The 20970-nt window shown below is 34.1% G+C and overlaps 3 protein-coding genes across 10 annotated transcripts; 2 read left to right on the forward strand and 1 right to left on the reverse strand.

Moving 5' to 3' along the window:
• Positions 1-39: 39 nt before the first annotated feature.
• Positions 40-2012, forward strand: LOC112055521 (tRNA N6-adenosine threonylcarbamoyltransferase, mitochondrial). The gene has a single exon (XM_024095670.2). The coding sequence runs from the start codon at positions 307-309 to the stop codon at positions 1510-1512; it is 1206 nt and encodes a 401-aa protein (XP_023951438.2). The 5' UTR covers positions 40-306; the 3' UTR covers positions 1513-2012.
• On the reverse strand, positions 1932-3801 carry LOC112055523 (protein stunted). 3 transcript variants are annotated; one of them, XM_024095679.2, is made up of 4 exons: positions 3642-3801; positions 3429-3559; positions 3150-3173; positions 1932-2069 (listed from the first exon to the last, which is right to left on the reverse strand). In XM_024095679.2, exons 1-3 carry the CDS (start codon positions 3668-3670, stop codon positions 3160-3162), a joined length of 174 nt encoding a protein of 57 aa, XP_023951447.1. In that variant the 5' UTR covers positions 3671-3801; the 3' UTR covers positions 1932-2069; positions 3150-3159. The 3 variants fall into 3 exon arrangements, with proteins under 3 accessions (XP_023951447.1, XP_023951446.1, XP_023951444.1); XM_024095678.2 differs by having other exon boundaries at positions 3145-3173; XM_024095676.2 differs by lacking the exon at positions 3150-3173.
• Positions 3802-3995: 194 nt separating this feature from the next.
• On the forward strand, positions 3996-19940 carry LOC112055522 (traB domain-containing protein). 6 transcript variants are annotated; one of them, XM_024095671.2, is made up of 11 exons: positions 4198-4365; positions 5266-5440; positions 7034-7129; positions 8472-8626; positions 9273-9397; positions 10703-10829; positions 11741-11880; positions 12433-12584; positions 13102-13207; positions 13800-13938; positions 15181-19940. In XM_024095671.2, the coding sequence occupies exons 2-10, from the start codon at positions 5281-5283 to the stop codon at positions 13912-13914; spliced, it is 1176 nt and encodes a 391-aa protein (XP_023951439.2). In that variant the 5' UTR covers positions 4198-4365; positions 5266-5280; the 3' UTR covers positions 13915-13938; positions 15181-19940. The 6 variants fall into 6 exon arrangements, 1 of the variants encoding a protein (XP_023951439.2); XR_008250975.1 differs by lacking the exons at positions 4198-4365; positions 13800-13938; positions 15181-19940 and adding an exon at positions 3996-4060 and having other exon boundaries at positions 12433-12858; XR_008250974.1 differs by lacking the exons at positions 13800-13938; positions 15181-19940 and having other exon boundaries at positions 4197-4361; positions 12433-12858.
• Positions 19941-20970: the final 1030 nt, after the last annotated feature.

Consider the following 20970-nt stretch of genomic DNA (forward strand, 5'->3'; position numbering starts at 1 on the left):
TCATCTGTGAAGTGTGACTTTTAATTTTGCTTTACAAAATAGGTAATCTTATTTAAAATTGAGATAAATTATTTTGATTTCGTTACTGTAGGTACTTGTTCTGTTCGTAGTACGTACTGGTACGTACCAATAGTATATAATATAATAATATGGTGAGAATCTTATATTTATCAATTTATCTCCTTAGTTAAATAAATAAATATACCCACCAAAAGTAAAGTAAGGATTACTTCACATTCATATTATTCGTAAAAAAGAAAAATGAATGTAAGTTACTTAATTTTCATGAAATTGTGATACTTCAATATGCAGTTCATAAATATACATAAAATAGCAAAATGTATAATATATCCAGTAGGAAAGAAATATATGTCTACTATTTTGGGCATAGAAACATCATGTGACGATACAGGATGCGCAATTGTTAATGAAAAAGGCAATATCTTAGGAGCTTCTCTTTATTCTCAAAGTATTGTTCATCTAAGGTATGGTGGAGTCAATCCTCTCATAGCTAGAGACTTGCATCGTGAAAATATTGAAATAGTTGTTAATAAAGCTTTAGATGAGGCAAAATTAAACATAAAAGATATTGATGCAATTGCTGTAACTATTAAGCCTGGACTACTCATAAGTTTACAGATAGGTGTTAAGTATGCTATCTACCTTTCAAGAACTTACAATAAAGTGTTAATACCAATTCATCATATGGAAGCTCATGCATTAGTTGCTCGAATGTTCCATGAAATATCATTTCCATTTCTTACTTTGCTAATATCAGGTGGAAATTCTTTGCTTGCCCTTGTAAAGGATGTTAACGATTTCCTATTATTGGGTGATACATTAGATAATGCACCTGGTGAAGTCTTGGACAAAGCAGCAAGAAGAATGAAATTAAGAAATATACCTGCATACTCAAAATTGGCAGGAGGACAAGCTATAGAAATGGCAGCGAGACTTTCTACTAACCCATATTTGTTTAAATTTCCATTGCCTTTAGTAAGAAATAGAGATTGTTGTTTCAGTTTCAGTGGCCTTAAAGATGCTTTCAGAAGACATCTTCTTCATCAGGAGAAAGAACATAACATAGTTGGAGATAGACTGATACCAGAAATTAATGATCTATGTGCAGGATTTCAACTAGCTATTACAGAACATTTAGGCCATAGAACAGAAAGGGCTATATTATTTTGTGAAAAACATGATCTGTTGGATAAAAACCAAAAAACTGTTGTAGTTTCTGGTGGAGTAGCATGCAACAATTTCATATTTGAAGGTATACAATTTATAGGCAATAAATTAGGCTGCAATGTGTATCGACCTCCACCTAAAGTTTGCACAGATAATGGTATTATGATAGCATGGAATGGCATAGAAAAAATAAAGCAACAAAGCACCTTTGAAAGTATCACCTTAAAGGATATAGATCCCACAGCACCTTTAGGTACAAATATTATGGATGAAGTAAAAGCAGCCAACTTAAATGTCAAAATAACAAGAATAAAAATCAAATAATCATTATTTTTCTATCTTTTTACTTTCAACATTGAAAGAATAATTTAAGATTGCAAATTAGTTAAGATAGCTCTTTAAAGTTTAGTTTAATGTGGGTCAGTCAATATTCAAGTTGTTGAAGTCAAAGTAAAGAGCTCTAATTTATTATAAATGTTATAAAGCTGAAGAGTTTGTTTGTTTGATTGATTGAACATGCTAATCTCAGGAACTACTGGTCCGATTTGAAAAATTCCATCAGTGTTAGCCCATTTATTGAGGAAGGCTACAGGCTATATATATATTATCCCCGTATTTCTACGGGAACGGGAACCACGCGGGTGAATCCGCGCGTCGTCAGCTAGTTTATTATATTTTTAAATCATAAATATAAATATGTTTACATAATAAAACCACTTAATCAACAATTTGAGACAAATGGCAACCTTTAAATGAAATGTTTATTACAGTAAAGCTATGTATTATAATTTAATGTTATAATAAATTTCCTGTTAAATAAATTATTCACTGTTTTTCTCAGATGTTCATAATCTTCTACTTTGCAGCTTTGGCTTGCAGGTCTGTAAAATAACATGAATGTTAAGTTAATAGTCAAAGTATTAATTAATTTTAGAAGACCTAAAAAAGTGGTCTCATTTAGGGCCATAATTTGTTGTAAGTGAAACATTACTTCACTTAGACCACCTTCACTTGTATGAAAGTATATATCCCTTACATATCCTTCTTTAAATATCTTGATGTATGTAGTTTCAGTGAAAACTTATGTGCGAGTCTTCTTAGACATGTTTGAAGAAAATTGGTTGAGCCTTTTCAAAGTTGTAGGGGGTGAAAGTGTGGAAATATAACCGAATGTCTGTAAATATACTCGAGTTGGGTCTCAAATGAAAACTCACTGAAAGATAATATTGATGACTTGATCGAGAATGTAATTAATAATTTCATGACATTTGCGGGTTTTTCAAAATCTTCAATTTTGTAAATTTACCTGACTATGGAGGGCAAATGATTGTAATACCTGTTAAAAACATGCCTTTACAATTAAATTATATATTTGACAAGCATATTAATATGCATAATGTATATTCATCAGTTCGTGGTCTTAGAGAATAAATGTTTAATAACTAACTAATAAAGTTGTTTGCAATTAATTTAAAATTTACAGACAAGATTTTCATACAGTTTTCATCAATAGAAAGGTATACAATTTCTCAATGGTGAAAACAGCAAATTGGTTGAAATATGAAAATAATTTTTGGGATCTTCAGAAAAAGTCCAAGCTGGCTGGGAGCTTGTCTTATAAAATGCTGCATAATCCCTTCAGAAACAGAACCAAAACAATGCAGGGTGGGTTATTCCTCTTTAAAGATTTTCAAAGAAGGATAGATACATCTGAAATAATTGCAAATAAATTTAAACAGATTAGGGTCTGTTAGTTTAATGTATAAAAATATGTTTATAGCTGCATATGCTGTTAAAATCAAACGTCAAACACATTTCTAAATATTAGTAATGTTTTTTTAACATTATTCTAAAAAAACAGCACAACATATTAATAAGACACACTCATTCAGCAGTATACTAATTTTTTCTATGTTAGTTAAAAACATGTTATAAGATTTTAACACTTTTGACTACCTTACATAGATAAAATTAATCCTTTTCATCTGAAAAATCAAAATGAGTAATTATGAGTTGCTTCTGGTAATGTAAAAAATCAAGGCATCTGTAACTTAGCGAAACACCTTGTGTTAACTGTTCTCAGCAGCTCAGTAACCCAAGTTAAGTTCACTTTAATACTGAAATTCTCAAATCAGTAACTCGGTCTATTTAATTTCACTGTTCTCTCTCCTAACAACAGACTGAATAAAATTTGATTTAAAATAACACTTTGTAATAAAAAAATATTATTAATTACTTACGTGCAGGTTTGCCATTAGCCCAAGGAGTTATACGAACATGAGACTCATCACGTCGTAATGCTTCTGTTCTGACTTCAGCTTTCAATGATCTTCGCAAAATCTTTGCGGCAATGTTGGAGTAGTTTATGTAACTAAAACATGAAATTCAAAGCTAAAGGTTAAACAGAATAGACATGATAAGTATTATATACTTTAATTTATTTGAATTCTTACTTAAGGCCAGCTTGTCTCCAGGCACTCATTTTGAGATGATTTTAAATAGGTTATTGCAAAGTAGAAAATCCAGCAAAACTCTAAAATTGAATATCGAATTCCGAATTCAGAAATATAATGTGATGTAACATTCATAGATAATATACCATAGAATCTACTATCGATCGATGCGATGGCTAATGTCATTTGTCAATGTCAAATATAGACGGGCTGTTGGCTATGGTCGCAGACACATAGGTGTTATAGAACGCCTGTGGGCGTAGAGGGAGTCTGTGGGGTTTTTAAGGGGCTCAGTCAGAGGTCCCCTGAGGCCGACAGTCTTCATTTGTGGTCTGTGCCGACAGTCTTAGACCATGGTCTAAGCCGACAGTCGACAGTTCAGTACAAAGACTTTGGACATAAGGTGTTATAGATTAAAAGTAAGTAGGTAAATACTTCGTATGCGGAAATAATTTCGCTGCTATGCCTAACGTTTTCGTGTATGTAGATTAACTTCTTCCCCTTGGAGTCTATATTCTTTGGTTGACATCGTTGACATTTACAATTTGACATATTTGTATGACATTTGGAATTTGGGTAGAAAGTTGGAAAAAATATATTTCCAATAAAATTTGTTTTGTAATTGTTATATTATAAAAAAATACATGTACCATACTATACTGAAGTAATTAATAATTTTGGTTTGTATATAATTCGAAGAAAGTAGCCTTTCTCTGCTGTGTAGGTATGATAAATTTTTTGATAGGTTTTGTAAGCATATTATTAATATTTGTTAATATACGTATACACCAGCCTGCAAATTGCTGCATTTCAATATATATTCATAATGTTATATTGCTCAGGAACATTAATATATGGCTATTAGGTATATTAATTTCGAATAGTCATGATAAGACGAAACGTGCCACATGAAAACAACAAGCAGATGTCCACGTCTATGCATGCGTTGAACCACATCTTACGGTATAAAGTGCAGCTCCATTTAGATACAAGTTGATCAATCAGTATAGCATATTATTTCAAATTATCAGAATTTCAAAATTCATTTCTTTATTTTTTTTTTTCATATAGAGTTGACATTTTAATATTAGAAATTGTTGCTGTTCCTTTGTTTTTTTGTAATTTTTTGCATTCATTTGGACCATATACGTATGTGTATATCTAGCTCACAACTTTTACAGTTATATTTTCTATACTGAAGGTATTTTTTGATAACCTACCAATGTGTATAATATAGGTCAGAAGTTACTATGTGAAAGCTTCACAAACAAACAAATTCGCTTTTACAGTTTTACTCCAATGACCACGGCCTCTCTAGAAGTACAGCTAGTTTTATATTAGAATGAGTAACCAAAGCTGCTCTAATAGGGTCTTACCAAATTTGGCTAGGCAGGGAGAACAACACGAGCAGAGAATGGGGAGTGTTGATCGATCATCAAGGTTCCTTAACCCTACATCCTGTAGTCAGAAGTTCAGGTCTCTGCTCGGACTTTTTCTCTCTACCACACGATGGACCCGGCACATTTACCGTGAATCAATGGAATGCTAAGATATTAGTCTCATGGCTCTACATCTAAAATAGTACATAATCTTCACATTTTCAATGATTGATTGTTTGTTTTAGAATAAGAACTAAATAATGGATTCAGATGGAGAAAGGGAACAACTTCTCATTGGCCCTTCAAAGCCTAATGTTAAATGTGATATAGTCAATGAGTGTCAAATGTTTCTAAAAGCTGAAGATGGCGGAGGTGATGCACATACTAACATGAATCAAAATATTGCACCTGAAAAAAGTGGTAAATGACTATTTTTTAATCTTAGTATATTGTATAAATGTAAAAGGTCATCACAAATCATTACAAAATCACAAGAACCACTCATACAAAGATGAAATTTGGTAGGGAGGTAGTTTATACTTAGTACACGAATTCCAATAAGAAAGGATTTTGCAAGAGGGCTGGATGAAGGAAGGACAAAGTCACAAAGAACAAACATCTGAATATTTCAAGTAAAACTGTTTTCATTTTAAATTCCATTGTAACTTACACATCACACAATGTGAGATCACTGTTCAGGACTGACATTGAATATAAAATCTTTTATCAAAAAAAAAAAAAAAATTTTACAAATCACAAAAATCAACTAAAAGATGAAAAATAACATTGTACATGCAGCAATACATCTGATCACTTTGAAAGCAATGCCAACACAGTGATGCATTAACTTTACGGATTAAATCATAAACTTTTAAGATTAAAAAAAAACATATGCGACAAATTGAGAACCTCCTCCTTTTTTTTATGTTTGTTAAAAAAGAAATTTGAGTAGTATGGCTAAGTGTATAGCAATCATAGTGTGTAAGTGGATTGGCAATCATACCTGATGCAGCATATTATAGTGAAATATGCTTAAAATTTGCCTATAAAATCTATCATTCTTCATTTCTTTAAAAAACAAAATCTAGAATGGCAAGGGCAAAGGCTGGTCATTATAAAGAGCTTCAGTTTTTTTTTATTAATTATTTTATTGTTGTCCTAGGGATGTAGTATTTCTATTCATATACAATAAGTACAGTATTTTGATTTGAATAGTATGGTTGTTGATGTATTTACAGGCACAGCACAAACTCCAAAACCTTAGTGTTAAGTTAAATGGCACAATAATGTATGACATCTAGTGTGCCATTCTTTTTTAGTAATAATTGACTGAACAAGCAATGATTTTGTACTTAATTAAGCAATCCCATTGGTTTATACAAACTACTACCGTATGTCCAGCTCTGTTTGTGTGATATTTTGTTGTTGATAAATTTCTCTTTAGCCCAGTGGCGTGCACAATGTTTTTAACTAGGTTATGCACTATAGGTTAAACAAAATGTACAAAATGGAAAATTCCTCCTCCAAAACTCCTCCTCCTCAGAATCCTCAGGGGTATACATTGTGTTTATGCATCTATGAAGTGCACGGTGGCGTGCACTTCATAGATGCTTCATAGATCAAGCAGTGGTGCTTGATCCATAGATTTTTCTGGGATAAATAAGAAAAATTTATTTAAATTGGTTCAACAGTGAAATAGTAACATTCACACAGAACTTGCATTTTGTCAGTTTTCTGGGCAATTAAGTCATTGTCAGATGGACAAACATTCCATATACTTGTTATAGTTACAACAATGTAGCTTACAAACTTTGTATGGTTTCCCTGTGGTTGTATAATTTAGTTTTGCTTTGTGACTGGCAGAGGAGTGTGTGTAATCTAATTATTATTATTAGAAAATATGGTGAAAAGAAGAAATACTAAAAACCGTATTATAAAAATATATTTATAATTTATTTTTCATGTGAGTAACTATAAAGTTATATATTAGTAACAGAAAGGCTTTTTTTGTAGGTCGATCTAATTTTATCACTCCTACATCATATGAAACCAAAGAGCCATTGCCTGATGAAGCTTTACAGAAACCTACTACAGAATTGGAATCTGATGGTATAATATTCACGTATTCTTTAATCTTTTTATTTATTTTTACATAAAGAACATTTTTATTGCATCTAAAATTAGCCTAAGGTCATTACTAGTTCAAGTATAATTGTATGAAATACCACATCAGGGTCAAGATTCTCTACAGCTTTAACCAATCCAATTTGCTTCACACAAAAGTATGCCTACACACAATACAGTTTGACAATTATATGTAAAATTTAAATGTTTGAATTTAAGAATACTTTGCAAAAGTTCATTATGAATAGTGAATGAATACAAAGTGGCAATATTTTAGAAACAACATTTTTTTTATTGTAGAGTTAAGATCTATAAACTCTATTAATCATTGAGGATTGAGCATTGCTCAGCTCATTTGTTAGATCTGGTTGAAGTTGTGTGTTTCTTTACAGAGAATAAATAGCAAAATAAATGAATTATTCACTATTTATGTCACTGTTAACCATCTGTAAGAAATCAGAGACAAAGTTCTTATACTTAAGACATTGAGCCGTGATAGCCCAGTGGATATGACCTCTGCCTCCGATTCTGGAGAGACCGGTATAGGTTTGAAGCTGGCCCGGAACATGCACCTCCAACTTTTCAGTTGGAGGTATTTTATATACAATTATTATATCAATAGTGAAGGATAACATTGTGAGGAATCCTGCATATCAGAGATTTTTCTTAATTCTCTGTGTGTGTGAAGTCTGCCAATCTGCATTGGGCCATTGTGGACTATTGGCCCAAGCCTTCTCATTGAGACTCAAGCTCAGCAGTGAGTGATATGGGTTGATAACAAATAATTATTTACTTGTTCTTAAATTAATGAAAAACATTGATTATTAAGCTTAAAAAAATATAGATATAGTTTGAATAACATTATATAAAAAAACAATACATAGTTTAAAATAAATAAGTTGTGAAATTACATGCGTTTTCTACCTTCATTTCTAATTTGTGGTAAACAGTGCACATAGAGTATGATTTTAGTACAGGTTTTTACTGCCAAATAAAAGGCAATAACACTAAATTTTAAGTTAAAAGTAATTGACAATATCTTTAATCTTTAAGACTATTGCTGACCTTTTTAACCGACTTCAAAAAAGAGGAAGTTCTCAATTTTACGCGTATGTTTTGTATATTTTTTATAAAGTTTATTACCTCATAACTTTGTCAATTATTAACCAATTTTGTAAATATTTTTTTTGTTTGAAGAGTTTACTTCCATTTCATCTTCATGAAAAACTGTTCAGTAATTTTGTGCTAAAATCAAAATATCTAAAATGCATCTTTGAACTTGGTTAAATTTTCATGTTAATTAAGTAGTAGTTTTGTGTGTCTTAAGGAACTGAAAAACCGGTTGATATTGTGGCAGATCTTCAGGCCACTGATAATGGTTTGCCCAACACTGTGACAGTGCTGGACGCCCCAGATGGTGGCAAAGTGTACTTGGTTGGCACTGCTCATTTTAGCTTAGAATCTCAAGAGGATGTATCTAAGGTAAGATTAATTAAGTAATTAAGTAAGTAATGGTGATTGAATTTAAATCAAATGGGCTTGTTATAAGTTCAGCTAATTGACACTTTTTAAAAATGGCCTTAAATTGTTCATTATCGTTCTACTAGATTGAAAAAATCATATTTTTTTGAGATGTGGTGACATGAAAATTTTCTATATTTCAACTGTTTCGTGACGTCACGTCAACATTGTGACGTCACAAAATGCACGACAGCGATGATGTATGATGAATTTCAAAAACTATTTTTTTTTAATTAAGTTTTATGTGAAATCATTTATTAATTACAATATTTCGGATCCTTATTTCATGTACTACCATACCCTATTGTTTATAGTGAAGAATCACCTCATAAGAGCTGCAATTGGAATATCACTTTCAATAATTATTATCATATATTTCATGTAAATACTTAAATAATTATTAATACATATAATTTTATTTCTTATTAGCTTTATTTTTCTCATTAATTTCTCATTCGCCAGTGACTTTTTCCACTTAGAAACCCTGAATTTGATTACATGGAGCATAGGGCTTATTTAACCATGGATTCTTGATTCAATCAAAATATTCTCATCATTCAGTCTATTTAATTAAAATTGTTTTATTATATATTTATGGCTTTTCTAGGTGATACAGCAAGTCTGTCCACATGTTGTTATGGTAGAACTATGTGAACAAAGAACTAATATTTTACTATTGGATGAGGAAATTATATTGAGGGAGGCCAAAAATATAAATATTTCGAAAATAAGGTTAGTATGAATTTCTTTATTATTCATTCATTCATTCATTATCAACCCATATTCGGCTCACTGCTGAGCTTGAGTCCCCTCTCAGAATGAGAGGGGTTAGGCCAATAGTCCACTATGCTGGCCCAATGCCGATTGGCAGACTTCACACACGCAGAGAAATAACAAAAATTCTCTGGTATGCAGGTTTCTTCATGATGTTTTCTTTCACTGTTTGAGACACGTGATATTTAATTTCATAAAATGCACACAACTGAAAAGTTGGAGGTGCATGTCCCTGACCAGCTTTGAACCTATACCCTCCAGAATCGGAGGCAGAGGTCATATCCACCGGACTATCACAGCTCAATGTCTAAAGTATAAGAACTTTGTCTCTGATTTCTTACAGGTGGTTAACAGTGAAATAAATAGTGAATAATTCATTTATTTTGCTATTTATTCTCTGTAAAAAAAACCACACAACTTCAACCAGATCTAACAACTCGGACCGGATTCGAACCCACACCCTCCAGAATCGGAGGCAGAGGTCATATCCACTGGGCTCTCACGGCTCTCTTTGTTATTACCATTGTAAAATTATTTATTATGTGTTAAAAAATAAATGCTTACTATTTTTCTTCTTCTATTTGATTGTGCAATTATAGCAATTATACCTAATTGCTCTTAATTATGTAACCACTCAATTTGTATTGAATAGTGATGATGTTTGTAATTAAAGTGTGCTGTGGTAATAAAACCTAAATTTTATACACAGCAGTGTTCATTTCTATTTGACCTGGCACTGAAACACAGCAATGCTGTTTGATTATCACCAAAAACTTATGAAGTACTATAGTACTATTTATGAAGTACTACAGTACTATTTATGAAGTACTACCGGACTCCCGCAACTTTGTTAGCGTGAAATTCAGTTTTTCAATATCCCGCGGGAAATATGGATTTTTCCGGGATAAAAAGGAGCCTATGTGTTGATCCAGGGTATTTTCTGTCTTCGTTTTAAATTTCAGTCAAATCGGTTCTGTAGTTGCAGCGTTAACACGTTCGCTGCGGTACGAGGTCAATTAACCTCGTACCACACCCCAAAGTTTTAGTGCGAGGTCAAAAAACCTCGTATTGCACGGTACGAGGTCAATTAACCTCGTACCAAAACACAAAAAGTTTTAGTACGAGGTCAAAAAACCTCGTATTGTCTTGGTAAAGTACTGAAAAATCACTGCTGCAGCGAACGTACCAAACATCCATACAAATTTTTATAAATAGATTTGTAAAAAAAAAATGTTTTAACTATGGATCACCGTCTGTCTACAGGGCAACTATGGCTCAAAATGGGGTTTTTAACGGCCTGATGTACATTCTGCTGCTCAATATGTCTGCACACATCACTCGGGAGCTGGGCATGGCGCCCGGAGGAGAGTTTAGGCGAGCCATGGCTGAGGTAACTCTATTTAGGAGTAAAGGAGATTCCATCCCCGGCCCAGGCTTCCCTCACGGCAATTTACTAATATCAATATCTTAATAACCCTAGTTTAATAATGAAATCATTGCTATATCTTAAAAAGTTTGCTACAATGTTATATGACATTTTTAGTTAATCTTTAATTTGTCCACAACGGGCACAAGCTAAGATTGTTGATCATACCTGCCTGATTTTTACGATATTTTTTGAAGACTTATGATTGGTTTGTTTGTTTGTTTTCATGTTTGTTAAGCTTGTTCGTTTTCATGTTTGTTGTTGTATAAATAAGAATCTGGTTAAATAATTGGCTTATTAAAAGAATGTTTCTTTAAAAAAAAGCATTTCATTACTTAGGGCAAAACGTTCACTAGTATACCAAAGCGGCTAAGTAACATTTGACGCTGTATTTTTTAAATTATTTTTTTCTGTTACAACAGAAAAAAAATACTACAGAAAAAAATTATTTAAAAAATACAGCGTCAAATGTTACTTAGCCGCTTTGGTATACTAGTGAACGTTTTGCCCTAAGTAATGAAATGCTTTTTTTTAAAGAAACATTCTTTTAATAAGCCAATTATTTAACCAGATTCTTATTTATACATCCTATTATCATCTCCATATACTTGTATACGGGGGTATACCTGAGTTCCCGGGCCGTCGTTGTATGGGCCGGTAGGCTCCCCTTTTAGGACTCAGTAGCTTCACTGTTATCAGGCAGTATTAAAAATCTGTGACGTTTTTTGATGCAAGCATTCATGATTATCAACCCATATTCAGCTCATTGCTGAGCACGAGTCTCCTCTGAGAATTTGGGGGCCAATAGTCCTTAAGTGGAGTCCCATGCTGGCCCTAAGTGGATTTAATTTATATATTTTTATGTACGTTACCAGGCAAAGAAGATCCGTAATTGTATCATACACTTGGGCGACCGTGCGATAGACATCACCCTACACAGAGCCATAGCGTCCCTATCGTGGGGACAAACGATACGGTTCATCTGGCATTTGCTCACATCTAATCAAAATATAAGGTAAGCTGGGATGTCACAGTGGATATTGAATGCAGTGGCGTGCACAGGGTTATTAAATAGGTACTGTACGTACAAATAGTACAAAATACGAGTAGAAAAGTCCTGCTCCGATACAGGTTCATAATAAATTCTCAGGGTAGCAGTGAGTTAATGCATCTATGAAGTGCACGACACTGATTGAATGTTATGTTATTCATATACATAGTTATTATGAGAGAGTGCTTGAATTATAAGCTAACACCATACTTGAAACTTTTAATGTCTCAGTACAAAGTAAAACTTAGCGCGTTACGTCTGAACAATTTACTGGGTGACGGGTACCACAACTGGTTCCTGTAATTCTGGCAATCAAATTGACGAGTAACATTCAAAGTATTGATTTTAACTTCACAAGTAGATGATAATTCAATACAACAGATTTAATGAAGTATATTGCGGGTGGTGTCATGTTGAGGTGATCTCTAATCTCTTCACTCAATATGTCGTTGACGCATTCTAGGCGTGCTGTGGGTACCCTGTAAAGTCAAAATAGCAACATTATTTGGTTTTTAGCTTGGAAGAAGTGGAGAAATGCAAACAGAAGAAGATGCTCGAAGACATGCTGGAGGAGATGGCGGAGGAGTTTCCGGCGCTCAAGCGCGTGTTCGTGGTGGAGCGCGACATGTATCTGTGCCACTCGCTGCAGATCGCCGCGCTGCAAGCACGTGAGTTGGTGTCGCGTATGATGTCGAGGACACGCTGCAGGAGATGGCGGAGGAGTTCCCGGCGCTCAAGCGCGTGTTCGTGGTGGAGCGCGACATGTATCTGTGCCACTCGCTGCAGATCGCCGCGCTGCAAGCACGTGAGTTGGTGTCGCGTATGATGTCGAGGACACGCTGCAGGAGATGGCGGAGGAGTTCCCGGCGCTCAAGCGCGTGTTCGTGGTGGAGCGCGACATGTATCTGTGCCACTCGCTGCAGATCGCCGCGCTGCAAGCACGTGAGTTGGTGTCGCGTATGTTGAGAAAAATCCGCGAAACTCTGTAATTTCTGGGGTAAAATGTATCATATCAGTCTTCAGGATCATAATTATATCGTCAAGATTGTTCGAGAGGTTAAGCTATAAATAGGTGAAAATCTACTTTCGTATTTCCTATTAACATCTTGGTTCGTCACGTTTGAGTGTTATCAAATAAAATAATATTGTCAGGCTAATTACCTATTTCATATTTTATTGTTAAAGGTAGAGAACCGTGTAGAATAGTGGGCGTGGTCGGCATCGGTCATGTTGCGGGCATAGTCGAGCACTGGGGTAAAATTGCACCAGAAGACATTGTACCACTGCTCAAGTAAGTATTTAAATTTCGATTATTCAAACATAAACCGATCGAAATTCAGTTTAGTTGCATGAAATTAAAAAATATCAACATAGTGCAAAATCCGATCGAGATTATTTATGCAGTGGAAGTTAGTTGTCAGTATAACATCAGCTTATTGATAAGAAAGATGTTTTCGTTTTTTTGTAATTAAACTACTAGACTGATTTTACCAAAAAAAAAAAAATGTTTATTTGGTCAAACGAGCTAATCTTAAAAACAAATTTTTCGCGACGTACCTAACCTTGGGCAACAGATACAGCTATGAGCTAGTCATTAATAACGATTTTGGAGACCTACACAGAACTTAGTTGCCTAACTAGTCGGAAAAAATTTAGGAGTGTGTGTGACAATATTCCAGTGGGGATCAACTCGAATCACGTCCTCCCGGTGATGAGTCCGGGTTGAGCTATTGAGTCTTCAAATTGCCTAGTTGGTCCAGTTATGTTAGTTGACCAGTTGAGGGAGGCTGTAATAGTCACTATAGCACTACTGTCTCATCATTATCATTATGATGATGATGATGATGATGATGAGATGAGTGTGAGTGCCGGGTTGTGCGCAGAGTGCCGCCGCCGTCGCTGTCGACGCGCATCATCCGCGTGTCGGTGCGCGCGGCGTGCGCGGGCGCGCTGCTGTTCGCCGTGTACAAGCTCACGCCGCGCCGCTGGCTGCCCTGATGACTGCCGCCCGCCTCGTCGCCAGTGAGTGCACACCTTTATGCCTTGATCGCACGTACCGAGTAAACGGGCGAGAGAGTAAAATGTTCCTCGACCGAGACAGTGATGTAAGCGAGTAGTTGTTCACACGTGTTTTGAAATTAGCACAGTCAGTTTAGTTATATTGAGACTACAATTCGGATAAGATGGACCGTAAAACGATTATTAGAAAATATACAAAATTACTCATTCCACTATTAGTAGAAGAATTACAGGAATTGTTGGAAAAAGAGCAACGTCGGATTTGGACAAGACCGTGGATGTTGAGAAGATCTGATTTAGGCGCTACAAACACTATTTTTAGTGAATTAGAGGTAGAAGAGCTGAATTCACAATGCTTCTGAGGATGGATGTACAACATTTTAAGACCTTGTTAGAAAATATTACTCCATTGATACAGCAACGTGACGATAATCATGTGGCCGTCGGCCGAGTGGCGAGACAATGCATGTTCAGACCTGGCGAGTGAGCGAGCTAGACAGCGGGGAAGCGGGAGGGTGTACACTCGGCCTAGTAGATAGAACGGGAGCCGAGCTACTGTCTCGGCACTTCGTTCGGCCGAGTGCTCGGCCGAGCACTCGTCGATATGTTTATACGTACCGAGTACTCGGCCGAGGGCACTGTCTCGCCCGTTTGCTCGGTACGTGTGATCAAGTCATTATACTGTTTGTACCCATCCGCATGGATACATGTTTACACGCATTTTACAGCAACCCTTCTAGACTACAAGCCCTTGAACAAAAATTACCTGTGAAATTAACCAACGTGAATAACGCTTAAAAGGCTGTAACTATATCAGAAAATAACTCTGAGCACTATGCCGTCATTTCTTAGCGATACAGGGGAGTATGCGAGTGAATGGAATTTCTCTGTTAAAAATGATGAATTACGACTACTTTTTAATGTACGGCTTTGTTATAGAGTTAAAGATAAATGTCTAAAAACCTAGTGCCGTACGAAAGTGGTGGTGCCGGAAGTCAGAACAAATTTTTAATTCGTCGATAATTGCAGAAGCAAAATAGGTCATTTATTACTGTACGGCATTTGTGCAATTCCTTTTGTACACATATACAGATACTTTACCCGTAAATCATAGCAATGTCTGAATATGCGCTGCTCAGAATCAGTAAACGTGAGGCATAGGTGTTCCTCATGTGCTTATAATTTCACTAGCGACTTTATTGAGTTTAATATCCCGTAATCAATATGTTTTTTCTTTATTTTCAGCATAATTGAAGGACTGGTTACGCTCACGGTACGGTAACAAAGACTTTGTTCATCTCAAGATATAAATTAAAACAACTGATAAGTTTATATTTTTTTATATTATTAGATAGGCGTCGAGATATAGAATAAAATTAAGTATTGTTATCCCAGAAGCATAAACCGAGAAAATAAGGGCCAGTGTACACCTTGCATGTGTCAACGACGTGTCTCGTGTAGAGAGAAAGATATATTGTCTTACAATAATTTTAGTATTGCTTTCTCTTTCACTGCAATGGGATTAAAAAGAGAGAGATATGTTCAATTTCGACGTCTTATTTAACGCATGCTAAGCGTACCTAGAAGACGTATTAACTGCGCAAGGTGCATTGTTGTTACTGTCTGTTGTTGACACATTTGTAGTGCTAACATGGGACCAACGACATTTTCTCGTTATCCCCTTATCATTAAAATTTAAAAAATACAAGGATTTTATTAAAATCTAAATAAGTGAAATAAAATGAAATAAATAAAATTAAAACTCAAGTTTCCGAGTTATAACAAGATGGCGTCCTTAAAGCAACTACGACATGACGATTGACAGCAAACGTCAAATCGACTACTGCATTGAAAACGTCATCAATCCGCCATCATTATCCATATTAGTGTTGCACTTCTTGGGAGAGAATGATTATTGTTTCGAAAGAATTAAAATGAATTCGTAAATTTCTATAATCAAAAATAGACAAAAAAAATATTTTCTTTTATTTCCGCCAGGCTGCAATGACTGATCCTGGGCTCCATACAAATTTGGGCCATCTCCTTTCAATCTAGGGATACTTTTACCCTTTTATTGCGTTGGAACGAATGGGATGGGATTGGCACAACTTCGCCGCGATTGGACGAAATATTGTGTATTTATCTGCACTTGGTCGCATGCTAGGCCCTCTGGCGTTGCAATAACAGAAAATAATTAACACCTTTGCTCTCGTCGCCTCAAGTCCTTGGGCCTAAGAAGATTATATTTATTCATGACCATTCAGCTCAAACTTTGTGTATGTTGTATTTAGAGCCATAAACCATGGTACCGAATTGAAATTTCGTTTAACTTATGTTTCTTATTGAAACTTCATTAAGATTCTTAATAGGCTAGTCGTTTTTTTTTTTAAATGATCCTAAATAGTTCATTATCGTTCTACTAGATTGAGAAAACTTTTTTTTTTTTAGATGTGATTACTTAAAAAATTTAGTTTTAAATATGTTTTTGACGCGTGTCGGCCATGATGTTCTATATTTCAACTGTTTCATGACGTCACTATAACAAATGCCTTGCAAACGGAGCGTTTGACAAAAATATTGGTTAACAATTTGTTTGACGCTTATTACATCAAGTGACATTGTGACGTCACCAAATGGACGACAGCGTTGTCTACGTTTGGAAATTTAATAATAAAAATTTTAATAAAAAAAATACAACCGACTTCAAAACCTAAAAACGTTCCCACTAAACTAAAAAGTGAAAAATAACATCATAATATGTTCTACCTGCTGATCAGTATGAAGGCGGTGCTAAGCCGGTGATGTATTAATTCAAGCCATGTGAGAATATCTTATAGATTTAGATTTTGCAGACAGTGTTGTTTCATGTCGTCCTGTCAGAAATGGCTTAAATTAAGACAACACCGGCTAAGCACCGCCTTCATACTGATCAGCAGGTAGAACATATTATGATGTTATTTTTCACTTTTTAGTTTAGTGGGAACGTTTTTAGGTTTTGAAGTCGGTTGTATTTTTTTTATTAAAATTTTTATTATTTTTCCATTTTTAGTGTAAAATTTCATCTCAAATGAATACATCAGGCCCCTAATGACAGTCACAACCCATCTAGGTACAAAATTCTCAGCAATACAAATTAATCAAGTCCAAGCACAAGGTAGCTACCGTAAACCGTCAAGGGGTTCCCTTCATTGACCTTGGTCTTCATCATCAGACCCCTAATAACAGACACAACTCATCTAGGTAGAAAGTTCTCAGCAATACGAATTAATCAAGGCCAAACACAAGGTAGTTGCTGTAAATTGTTAAGGAGTTCCCTTAATTGTCCTTGGTCTTCATCACCAAACCCCTAAATGACAGTCACAACCTATCTATGTGGAAAGTTCTCATTAATACAAATTAATCAAGCCCAAACACAAGGTAACTGCTGTAAATCGCCGATGAGTTCCCTCATCTATTTTATGACTCCATCATCAGATCGATTTTAAACCTTCATGAAATTGTAGTGCTTAAAAGTACTAAATGGAAAAGTACACGAACACACTAGACACCCATATAATTTTTGAAAGTTCCCCTCAATTTCTCCAGGATCCCATCATCAGATCTTGACATGATGGCAATGGGACCAAATGGGGACTATACCGTTTCAAACAAAAAAAAAATTTTTGAAATCGGTCCAGGCGTCTTAGAGTAATCGGTGTACATACATAAAAAAAAAAAAAAAAAAAAAAAAAAAATACCGACCGAATTGAGAACCTCCTCCTTTTTGAAGTCGGTTAAAAAATACATGATTTTTAAATTAAGTTTCAAAGTAAATGCTTAGCTTTTATTAATTAATATCGATATATTTCGGACACTTATTATGTACTATATGAAAATAATATTGTTTATATTACATTTGATATTGAGTCAACTATTATTAGTGCTCTATTCATCGTGTACTCTTTATTGTGGTGAGACCAAAATGTACGAGTTGGTATGAAAACAATTTATCAAAATCTAAAGAGAACACTACTTTCTATTAAGGTTAAGACTAATATTGTTATGTTGTTCTAGTTTCGAAAGTGCTACTATAAGTTATTTAAACACATTTCGTTTTCATTTACATGTTTTTCTTTTTAACCGACTTCCAAAAAGGAGGAGGTTCTACGTTCGGCTGTATGTATGTTTTTTTTTTTTTTTTTTTTTTTTTTTTTTTTTTTTTTTTTTTTTTTTTTTTTATGTATGTCCAGCGATAATTCCGTCAATTATGGACCGATTTTGAAAATTCTTTTTTTGTTTTGAAGGGTTTACTTCCAGGGTGGTCCCATTTTTTTCATGTCAGGATCTGATGATGACATCCTGGAGAAATTGAGGGGAACTTTCGAAAGTTGTAGAGACGGCTAGTGCGTTTGTTAATGTTTCCTTAAGGTATTTTAAACCACTATAACTTTATGAATTTTTGGAGTTGGTCTGATGATGGAGCCGAAACACAGACGATGGAACTCGTCAAGGATTTACAGCAGTCACCTTTTGTTTGGGCTTGATTAATTTGTATTGATGAGTACTTTCCACCTATATGGGTTGTGACTGTATTAAGGGTCTGGTGATGAAGACGAGGGACAGTGAAGAGAACTCCTCGACGGTTCACAGTAGCTACCTTGTGTTTGGACTTCATAAATTTGTATTGATGAGAACTTTTCACCTAGATGGATTGTGACTGTATTAAGGGTCTGATGATGAAGACGAGGGACAGTGAAGAGAACTCCTCGACGGTTCACAGTAGCTACCTTGTGTTTGGACTTGACAAATTTGTATTGATGAGAACTTTCCACCAAGATAAATTGTGACTGTATTAAGGGTCTGGTGATGAAGACGAAGCACAGTGAAGAGAGCTCCTCGACGGCTCACAGTAGCTACCTCGTGTTTGGACTTGATAATTTTGTATTGATAAGAACTTTCCACTTAGATAGGTTGTGACTGTACACACGCAGTAGGTATGCTAACACTAAAAATAAAGAAATAAAAATTTTAATAAAAAAAATTCAACCGACTTCCAACTCAAAACATAACTTTAACTAAAAAGCAAAAAATAACATCCTACCTATGTGCTACCTTCTGATCAGTTTGAAGGCGGTGCCAAGCCAGTGTCGTGTTTTAATTAAAGCTGTTTCTGAAAGAACCACAGAAATTTTGTAGTTTAAACGTGTTTAATTAAAACATCACTGGCTTGGCACCACCTTCAAACTGATCAGAAGGTAGCACATAGGTAGGATGTTATTTTTTGCTTTTTAGTTAAAGTTATGTTTTGAGTTGGAAGTCGGTTGAATTTTTTTTATTAAAATTTTTTAATTAAACTAAACTACATTTTTTATCTGCTTCTGTTTAACTTGTTAGAAGTGTTAAATAATCTTTATTGTATCTGTATCTAATCTGTGTAAAAGAAATTATTTTGTTTTGTTTTTTTGTCGACAGTTAAGATCTATGTATGAATAAGGACTGTGATAGTTTTAAATTGGTAAATTTTCCATCCAATTAGGCAATTAACATTATATTTTAGGAGTCTAAATTGTTGTGAAGTTTATTTAACCATGTTTATTTTGAACTATTTTTAACATTATACATTACTTTGCTCTAACGTTATAATTAAATATAATATTATATTCGCGAATTTATAGTTATAGGTTGACTAGTACCTAGACATAATAACTTACAATAAATTAATGGTTCTCATAACAATATTAAATTGGAAACCCCAGTTTACTATATCAATGACGAATTAATTTATTAAAACATAATAAAATAATGTTATCATATTGTAGTAAAAATTTATTATTATATGTTTTTGGGAAACATTTTAACCCGGAGTAGCTAGAAACGAATTTTATAGCGCAATAGCTATCTTAACGAGTAGAAAATATAATAAGATATAATATATTAAGTTTACGAAATATTGTTTGAATAATATTGTGTGAAAAGAAAACTGGATGTTAAACTTAGTACATAATAAATTATCTATATAATAACAAGTATTTTTATTTATTTTGTTATAATAAGTAAAGGTTTATTTTAAACTAAGGGACGCCTGGGACGTCTCCGTTAAATTCAGATTTTCTCGATTCCCGCGGGAACTAAGATTTTTTTCGGGATAAAAAGGTGCTAAATAATGTAATCTACTAGTGTAAGTCCGTTAAAATAGGTTCAGCCGCTTCATAGATAATCTTGAACAAACAGACTGACCGACAGATAAAAAAATTTAAAAAGGAAATTTGTGTCTTAATAAATAACTAAACACTTGAGAAAACACGTTCTATTTGAAATCACAGATAGACACTTTTTTATTTCTGTAAAAAATATTAAGTTCAAAATAGTCCAACATCTATGATAGATCAATTAAATGGAATTCCTCTAGAATAGAACATAAATCTACTATGACAAAGTTCTTTAATGACTAAAAAATATAAAACTCTTTCACGCAATTTTTTGATAAACACAAAAAAAAAAATCACTTGAATATTAAAGATCAAAAAAATGTCAAAAATGGAGTTGTTAAAACTTACAAAACAATATTTCCTTTGATAAATTATTATGTATATTTAAATAACAATGATTGCATTCTCTTCTAAATTCTTGTGCAGATATATTTTAACGAAAAATGAGATATACGGCCATAAAGCAGATATTGTTAACAGGAAACAATTTTTATAACGTTTCTCAAACCAAAGTTCCTTATAAATGTACGTATAATAATTAAAATTCGCATATGCATGCACTGTAATGCATTAGCTTTTTTGCATAAATTAGCATTAGCATGGATTTAAAATCACTCATAAACCATTCATCTCCTTTACCTTATCCCACATAAGTGGGGTCGGCAAAATATGTTAATCTCTTCCTTTCGCTTCTCAATTCGTCAATTTATCATCTATTCCTTCTACACATATGCCCTCTTTCGCACCCTTCAACCATCTCTTCTTTGGCCTTCCTCTCTACTTTCAATTTCAACATTCGTATGGTAATATGACTTTCATCCCTTTGCATTACATGTCCTTATTAAGC

Source organism: Bicyclus anynana, chromosome 7 (assembly GCF_947172395.1).
Source record: "Bicyclus anynana chromosome 7, ilBicAnyn1.1, whole genome shotgun sequence".
NCBI lineage: Eukaryota > Metazoa > Arthropoda > Insecta > Lepidoptera > Nymphalidae > Bicyclus > Bicyclus anynana.

What these genes read in the sequence shown, in the direction of transcription:
- LOC112055521 (XM_024095670.2), top strand. Translation starts at nt 307, where the DNA reads ATGCAGTTCATAAATATACATAAAATAGCAAAATGTATAATATATCCA.
- LOC112055523 (XM_024095676.2), bottom strand. Translation starts at nt 3,670, where the DNA reads ATGAGTGCCTGGAGACAAGCTGGCCTTAA. An exon ending in TGGAGACAAGCTGGCCTTAA is followed by an intron (nt 3,560 to 3,641) that starts GTAAGAATTCAA and finishes TTCATGTTTTAG; the next exon opens with TTACATAAACTACTCCAACA. An exon ending in GGCTAATGGCAAACCTGCAC is followed by an intron (nt 2,070 to 3,428) that starts GTAAGTAATTAA and finishes GTTATTTTACAG; the next exon opens with ACCTGCAAGCCAAAGCTGCA.
- LOC112055522 (XM_024095671.2), top strand. Translation starts at nt 5,281, where the DNA reads ATGGATTCAGATGGAGAAAGGGAACAACTTCTCATTGGCCCTTCAAAG. An exon ending in ACATCTAATCAAAATATAAG is followed by an intron (nt 11,881 to 12,432) that starts GTAAGCTGGGAT and finishes TTTGGTTTTTAG; the next exon opens with CTTGGAAGAAGTGGAGAAAT. An exon ending in GATCGCCGCGCTGCAAGCAC is followed by an intron (nt 12,585 to 13,101) that starts GTGAGTTGGTGT and finishes TTATTGTTAAAG; the next exon opens with GTAGAGAACCGTGTAGAATA.